Source organism: Hyposmocoma kahamanoa, unplaced genomic scaffold (assembly GCF_003589595.1).
Source record: "Hyposmocoma kahamanoa isolate Upper Pololo Valley unplaced genomic scaffold, ASM358959v1 277, whole genome shotgun sequence".
NCBI lineage: Eukaryota > Metazoa > Arthropoda > Insecta > Lepidoptera > Cosmopterigidae > Hyposmocoma > Hyposmocoma kahamanoa.
Window position 1 is genome coordinate 569240 of NW_020653774.1, and position 9208 is coordinate 578447.

Consider the following 9208-nt stretch of genomic DNA (forward strand, 5'->3'; position numbering starts at 1 on the left):
CATGTGGACGTAGCGGTCTGTAACGTCCCTGACGCACGCTGAGATCCCAATGGACAATGATCTATTCAATGAATTGAATTTTGTTGGAAACATGTGGAAGTCTACGTACTCCGTAGAGCGCGACTAACTCCGGTATTCTATGTAAAAAGTGACTTCTTTATTTTTACTTGTCTACCTAGATTTTCAATGATACTTGAAGTCATAAAGGTCATAATCCGCAATCCCATATCAATTACTATATTAAATCATCAATCTTCAAGTGGGCAAGCTTTGATGTGCATAAGCAAAAATATAAACACTATTTTTACGTATAAAAGGTGTTCCGTGATAATATTGAGGCAAAATAAAATAAAAATAATGATGAATTATTAGCAATACCGTCAGGAAATAGGTTATGTACTTTGTGCATTCGACGGTGTCGCGTCACGCGGACGGCCTTGTCATCAGTTGAGTCATAATTCCTAAGAAAATGGACTTAATGGCGCGAAGTTTTACCCCTCACATGTTGAACTTAAGATAGCATTTACTTGTGTAGGTATTAACGTCATCGTAGGTTCTACCATGGATATTCTATATCTATGGGCTCTACCTAAGCAAGGAATAAATTAACAAATGACGCATTGTTAGCTTTTTATAGACGACATAAAGAACGGGCAAGTTATTACGTGAAAGGCAACCCCATAAAGGTAATTTGTTATAAATATGTGAAATCAATAGCGTGCTGGCCGATAAGGCATCAAGGACCGATAAGCGACCTTCGTGCGGAAGAAGCTAATTGGTAATACATGTTTACTCTACAACTAGTAAATTAAGTTTGCTATCTGTTTTTAAACGACCAATTATTGAACATGCACAGTGTTATGTAGGCTTGGATAAGATATCTCAGTAAGATTTAAAATTACAAATACTTAATCTTTTTAATATTCAAGTCAAAACATTGTCACTACACTTTTGCAAAGTATTGTGGTCGAAGTATCACAACCAACTCAGTGACGGTTTTGTAGCCAATGCACCGTAAAGTAGCTAAAAATTAAGGCCGGAAATTAAAGACGGAATTAAACAAAAAAAGATGCCCTTGATACAGGTCTCGGATTCAACGACCGATATTCACCAAACAGCCACCCGTATCAACGCATCAACAAAGATGGCCGCTCAATGGGTGTATTCACCTAAGAGATATTTGAACATTATGACGCCGATACATTTTCGTTTGTCAACTTCCGAGTCGTCCTAAACTCGCAAGGTCGTCCACATGAATGACGCAGAAAGGACCTAAGTTAGACCTTGACCGTGTTCAGGTGCCGAAATACCCAAGTTATTGTGTCTAAGCAAAAAATGGTGAGCTAAGTAAGTAAACTCAAAGTTTCATTTAATCTCCTCCTTATACTCAGACAAAGTTCGCTTTGTAAATACGAAAAAGTTTACTTAGCTCGCTATTCTTGCTTAGTGGACGTTAAGGCGAGTCACAGGATGAGAAGCGGATGGTAAACACTGTTTTACTAGATCGAATGCTTTTAGTATTTACTATTAAATAACGGTCTTACAAAAAAATATTCGATACACCTAAGGATATTGTACAAAGAATGTGCTAATTTCTTACACGATAGGATGTACTTTAACCGATTATATAAAATCAAAGGCAAGCTAAAATAAAGGTCTGAAACGAATTACTTAATTAAGAATAAAATATCTAACTTTCTTTGGTACTGTAAGGGTCGTAGCTGTGGGTTAGCCTAGCGAGAGGCACATTCCAATGAGAAACGAGGATTATATTCATGAATAAAAATTTACTGCGTGTTTTCAGTTCGAAGCTTTTTCTACAACTACCAAGATATTCTTTATTTACAATAGTATTTTTTTATATAATATAAAAAGTAGTATTGTAAAAAAAGAATATCTTGGTAGTTCTGAACAAAGTTTTCAAATTGAATACACGTAGTAAACTTTTATTTATGAATATAATCCTCGTTTCTCATTGAAATGTGCCTCGCGCTACGCTAACCCACAGCCACGACCCTTACAGTACCTACTACAGAGAACACGCTAAATTTTGGTTTGTAACTGAAGCCCTATAGTTATTAAATTCACATTTCAGCGACTTAACGACACGCCGCGTCGCCGGCTGTCCCGTCAGTCGTTAGAGGGCGCGTGTCGATGTCGGATCTGTGTCAAATTTTCTCCACCTCGCGGGACGGGAGAGGCGGCCCCTTACACCTAACCTAAAACCTACGCTCGCATTGAAATACCTCGCCTTAAAGGATGTATCAAAAATTTAAGTCGAAGAGGGAATCTAGCAAACTTCATTCACAAATTTTTGAACGCAATACGAAATATGATTTGGTCATGTAGAAAGGATGGATGTTATAGATTGGCGGCACAAATTTACAGAGCGAATGAAGATGGAAATATGGGGAGAGTTAGACTTCGGCGTACATATCTCAATCAGACTTTAAAAAAAGACCAGATTAAAAGTATCAAAAATAAACGAGTAACCAAAAGAGATGTAAAGTACAAAATTGAGATACTTTGTTTGGATTGATTGGATTTGTAAAAATATAAGATTTAACTACAGTTTTTGTGATTTAGCTTCAGGTAAAATTGTTATAAAGATCGCGGAAATGACATTGCTGTGAGTAGACGCGCCGAGGCTTCCAATCGACCTTTGCGACTGTGGTCGTTTTATTACGGAAATGGTTTTTAGCAAACGTTGTAAAGTAAACAAAATGTTAATATCAGTAATGTACAATAATTATTAAAGCATTGGTGAACTTCAAAATGGACCATAAGATTAGCCAGAATAGGTGTACGATCGAATGGATATTCCTTCGTAAATGACGGACTTTAACACGTGGCACTCCACTTGTTTGTTTTGAACACAGGAGTGTTCTAGATCGGCAGCTTGAAACTATTAATTGTATTCGCGTACGGAATTTTTAAAACTTATTATGAGGTTAATCTGATATGGTATTAGCTAGAAATAAATATATAGGAAAGGTGCATAACGTCGTCATAGAGTGAATACCTCGTATGTGATTTCTATGTAATTTTTCAGGACGAAGATAAAAATGTGACGTGAAATATAGTAAACGCAATAATGTTTGTTGTTAGTACTTTAATTACTTAAATTACACCTGTTTCAGATTCCATATTACTTAAATAATATATTTGAGCAAGAAGTTTTGTACGGGTCCCATGGATACGACCATGGGACCTGTACGAGGCCCGAAACGTTGGTGTGTTTGAAAAAACAAATATAGGCGATTTAAATAAGTTTTTCTCGAACAAAAATCACTAAAAACGAACTATGTGAAAACGCGTACCCGAAGTTTTCACTCTAAGGCGACGATAAAGAAACACAAGAAAAATAAAACAAGCCACAATGGAAAAGAACTCGAGAAGGAGTAACGTATTGTGTGTATGTTGGCTTTCCGGTTTAGATCAATGACCTATCCCAAGAATTTGGCAACAGAATGAGGTTTTGTATGAAAATAAAACAAAAAGTTTTACAAATATGCGTAGTAAGTTACAATAGGATATGGTAAGATTTTCAGTATCAATAAAATTTTAAATTTTGTACTTGTGTCAGTGTTCCAAGAGGTACATCTTATTACTTGAGAATGTATACTCTAAATTTGGTAATTGATAATTGTCACTGTCTACCCTTATATGTGCCACTGTTTAGTCTATTCCTACTAAGCAGTCATAAATAAAATAATTTAGAATTTAAAGTCATGTATAAGTACATGCTGTCCAAGGGACTCGAATTGTCGACCTCAAACAATCATTCTACCACTGGGCAAATGAAAAGAAGTGTATTTGGTAAATAGAACATTCCCATAGTCATATTTGATACATTTCAATACAAATAGCTTTAATTATATGTGAATTAGAAATCGCTCAATATTCATTCTTGAAACATTTTTGACATAATCAATTAATATACCTATTCAATACATAACAATCAATTACAACAATCATTACATTATTTAATATTTATAATAAATGACTTGACTTAGGGCATCCAGAATAGGTAATTAATTGGAGATTTTATCATACAACATAAAGCACCATTTATTAAACAGCAATCCAATTAAAATTGTTAAACAGAACACAATTTTTTGAGTCTATAATATAGTACTTGAATTGTCTAGGTAGAGCTTAAACCTACTCAGGAGGGTCGTGGAATCCTTACAAACACGTAAGTGGATAAGTGTGAAATGTTTTGTTACTAGGTCCACATTAACATAGGTTCCTACTACAAATAAAGTTTTAACTGTTTATAAAGTAATTGCACATATATATAGTAAAATTAACTGCTCTATAGGGATTCATTCTAAATAGTAAGCAGTAATTAGCAGTGTCAAAACTCTGGTGTAAATTAAATATTAATTATGTACATTCTAAATTAGATTTCCTTTTTAATGTTGGCTTTCAAATGACTAATGATACCTGAATGATAAGTGTACAGACTAGTTCCAGAACAAATTGATTGCAACAATTTTATAAACTTGGGGTTGTATTGGAATGTGTTGCTCCGTATTTAAAAAATACAAAACCAAAACAATTGTTGCTGAGCTTTTCGACACTGATCCAGATGAGTCTTTTAGAGTCTCATTCATTACTACTACTTGTATAAATATTAATTTAGTGTATGCTCACAGCACTATATGCAGCAATCTGCGGAACAATAACATTAGAGCCATATACGTCAATGGAAGGGATTCTGATAACTGTTATCAGATGTGCTTTTGTATTATACAGAAATACTAGTATGTTATATTATACTATAAATTACTATGATCATCATAATGGAGTTGATTTTTATGAATCTCATTTGCTCTTTTGCGACTTACTATATCCATTTTATGTTTTTGCTGAATTGCAAGCACATTTCTAAATACATTTATAAGCTGTTATGAAATATTTGGTGAAATATGAAAATTTCAACTTCAAATTTTCAAAAATATCTATTACATTTTTCAATAACAACCAGGATTATATGAAGTGGTAATAACACTATTTAACTGGATTTTACTTGGACCAATGTACATACATAATAGTAGAATATAAATATTTTTCTAAACTTAACAATAAATAAGTGAACAGGGAAAACAATTGAGTTATTGAAATGGCAATTTACCACATATTTATGTGTGACCATGATAACAATAACATTCTCGTATGAATAAGTGAAAAAATGTATGACATGGTCATACAACCATATTGCACTGTGAAGTGTAATTTAGCAAAGTTCTTCCGTTTTCAGGTCGCAAAACCGTAAGTTTATGGGTACGAGATGTTTATGTATATATTTTGGTTATACACTACTTTTGTTTACTCCAACAGTGGAGAACATTCTGAAAGACAATTGACCTAGCATTTAAGGAGTGTACAATCTGTGGCGTAATTGTTATGAGTGAATTGTCGTAAATTAAAAAGTATATGGCAACAAATTGCATTTACTCATTTTAAGAATGCAAACGACAATATTAGCACTGCTATTAGTGTTAATGACAAATAGTTTACTATTATAAACATTACTGATAGCTGGTTTTAGAAAGAGCCATGACTAGTACGGTGAATGAATAGGTGAAGCAGTGTTAAAAAAAAGTCAGTATTCAATTCGACTTGCAACACTGCCAGAATGCGTGCAAATAAATAAAAGTAGCAACTTACAAAAAACTCCACTCGCCCTGGTGGAATAAAAAATGTAAAACAAATTAAAAATATTCCACAACACAACACTGTTTTCGGAAATACGAATATATTCTAGACAAATTGCAGGACGGCCACGGCGATAGCGCTTATCAGCCAAGATAATATTTATCATATCACCACATTAAAGTTAAGATCCTCGGCTCTCACACCAGTGACGTCACTAAACAATCAACACCACGGCCTAAAAACAATTTTAGTGTGCAACGTCAACCGCTACCGACACGGCCGCCGACCTCCAAGCGCGAAGCCATCTGATGGGGTGAAGGTCTCCTATACAACGCACGGAACTACCTCGGTCCACTTACTACATAGAAAGTTAGTGACAGGCAAAATTTTGAAGCAACACCAAAAACTTACCAAATAATTGCGATCGACTTCTAAGATATTGTTTCCCTTTTTCAGACTTATTTAGGTAAATATATATCACACATTATACTGCTAGAATGATGCACACCACGTTATCACTTAGTTTACTGAATAATTTTGGTTAATTCCAGTCTAAACAATACACTTTTTGACGAATTGACAAATATCGTTTTATTCGTGACTAAATCAACATGTCCTCCGACAGCTCATCCGGTCAAGTGCGATTATTTTAATTTGTAAAGTTCACGAAATATTGATATCTTGACTCAACATGTTCATTGTAGAAGCAAATACAGAATAACTTTATTGGTAATATATAAATATATGGGAATAATGTGGCTAAATCGAAAAAATAATTCGTGACTACAGCGTTTCCTACCGGAGAATGTAAACGCCGTGTTTTTTTTATTAATAAAGAGGTGGTGTACTTTTCACAAATCTTAGCTTTTTGCATTATTGTGTGCGTGTATTCGAACGAATCTTTTTTGTGTTGTAGAGTTTTAGCGGCTTTGGCATAATGCAATACAGCATATTCTTAATTTTCTTTTCTTCATTTTTAGTTTTAATTTTTCATTAAATACGTACGTATATATTTCAATCTTCATATGACATCAAAAGTGGAAATGATGTAACTGTAAATAACTTCATAACCTTTTTCGTTTTCTAGTAGAGGTGGCAGAAGGCGGAAATATCTTCCTCCCATAAAGGATGGAAAATAGTCCAAGAGTCGCATTTCAGAATTCTACTCAATGCTCAAGTCAGAACTTGAGTATGATTTCAAGCATTGAAAATATGACCCTAATGGCAAGGACTTGAGTATGATTTCTAGTGCTTTAAATCATACTCAAGTCCTGACTTGAGCATTGAGTTACGACGCTAAGCTTCCTCCTCGTAGGAGAAATAAAAAAAATTAAAAAAATCTTTTTTGAGTGGGTGTTTTGCTTACAGGATGGAAAATTAGTTTCCATTGTCTAAGGTGTTTTGGCTTCTGTCCTTAGAGGATGGACTGTCTCACTGATGATAATTCTGCCAGTGACCGGGTTGAAAGATACACCATGGTAAGAATTCATTAAGGTTAAAGTTACATCGCGCAACGCGATGAATTGCGCCAATATATGTATTACCTGAATTTGTGCATTGTGAATTTGTTCACCTTCACAACTTCTTTTGTCACATCGGCAACATAAGAACATTATTTGGCAACACCTGATTGTATTTATTTGCCACCTAAATGTGGCTGAAACACTAACTGAAAAGCCATGACAGATAACAGAAAAAAAAATGTTACTGGAAAAATTAAATGAAACGGTACATATTGAAGAAAAAGAGTAACTAATGACTGGGCAGTATGGTCTCTGATCTTCGCCTGTTCCAAACGGAACGACGGAAAAAAAATGAAATGAACCGGTTGTGTGTTTTTGATTTGCAATTGTATTTAACAAAAGAGCCGATTTGGAGCAGTTACTAGATAGTGTATTTTAGATTTTTACAACCTTATCGCCAGGGAGAACCATGGATTCAAATAATCGCGTTAAAACCATTGTAAGTTATCTTTTTATTTATGTATAGGTTATATTTATCAACTCCTTATTAATTCTTAAAATTTCAGGCTTTACCAGGCCAATGCTTTGAAAAAGGAGCCGCCTGTACCTGGAGAAGTGGTAACAAGTTCGCTATATATCCTAGAAGTCAATCAGTTAGCAAAACTCCTACAAACGTGCCTGAAAATAAAATCTTGATTATCCAGCGAGAAATATTACTTTTCACGCCAATTCTACGTAAACTAGTGAATGAATCTAATGGCACATTCTTGTCCTTGCAAAAAGTGGCCGAAGCGGCGAAAACAACCGACAATCAGGTGGAGTTCTTAAAACTTTCGCGTCAATATCGTTCGATTATCAGAGTATGCATCGAAAACTTACAGGAAGCCGCTGGAAAGGAATCAGACGGCGTGGCAAAGAATAATCTACTTTCGCAAATAACAATTTTCTATTCTATTGAATGTATATGGCACTTATGTGAAATACTTTATATTGACAATGTACCTGGTGATGTTGTACTACCCTTTTTACTAGAATGGGTTCGGTTCCACTTTCCCTGCCATGAACAGATCGCTGCTCAGTTGCTGGAGTCCTGTGAACGAGGTTCCGAAGACCATCCAGAGTACTGGGACACTGTCATTGGGATGGTGGTACAGGGAAGAGTGGATGTTGCCCGTGCATTGATGAAGTTGCACTCAGCGGCAGACAGCAACGAGTTTAAACTAGTTGATAATTCTTTGAGAAGTATGCCAGTCTATAGTGTAAGTGTCAAAATTCAGTATGTTCATTAGAAGTTTTATATTTCAATATAACCTGAGTTTTGGAAATGTCCACGTCCAACTACATTATCCACTTGCATTAACCTGTCATAAATGGGCAAAAGACTCTATTTTGTGTCATACAATATGTCAAAATTGCTTTTCATTTGCAACTGCATCAGAAAAATGCATAGAATTCTGATTTGGTTTAGATTTTACAATACAAATCATATATTGCTGTTTTCCTCATTAAATTCCGTGTCCTGCACATTTTACAATTTATTATACTATAAACATATTATATTATAAACTAATGAGCTGGAAGTGCAAGTTTAGTTATGGTAAGCAATGTATATCTAAAATGGTAATATTCTTTAATTTACAGGTGTATGGAGGCATATCAACAGGAGAGTTCACTATATCCTGGAAGCACTGGCAAGCAGAATGTAGGTCCAAACTCAGCAGTAGGGTGCTTGCCTCGCAGCCTCAGTTGGAGCTGATTATGAGAGTATGTTTCATGTTGTATGACAAAATCTGGCCAAGGTTGGCACTGCAAGTATTAAGGAATATAAAAAGTCTGCACATAAAATTCTGTGCAATATTTAATTTTGTCTTGATGCGTTAATATGCCACCGGGGAACAATTTTAAGAAAATCCTTCCGACCACATCACATACGTTGCTCTGATCCTAAAATAAGTAGCTGAAGCACTTGTTTTATGGAAATCGGAAACAACGACAGTGCCACAAACACACCCAGACTCGAGACAATATAGAAAAGTGTTAAGTGGGTAATTTGATAATGTTAAAAAGTTGCGGCGGCTGCG

General features: G+C 34.9%; 1 protein-coding gene across 1 annotated transcript in view; it reads left to right on the forward strand.

The window, feature by feature from the left end:
• The first annotated feature begins 7468 nt into the window (after nucleotides 1–7468).
• LOC113229093 (nuclear pore complex protein Nup85) overlaps nucleotides 7469–9208 on the forward strand; it is a 5860-nt gene continuing 4120 nt past the window's right edge. The window contains exons 1-3 of the mRNA XM_026462586.1: nucleotides 7469–7626; nucleotides 7694–8386; nucleotides 8769–8891. Of these exons, the coding sequence (XP_026318371.1) occupies nucleotides 7597–7626; nucleotides 7694–8386; nucleotides 8769–8891 (846 nt within the window). The 5' untranslated portion in view covers nucleotides 7469–7596. The remainder of the gene's footprint in view (nucleotides 7627–7693; nucleotides 8387–8768; nucleotides 8892–9208) is intronic.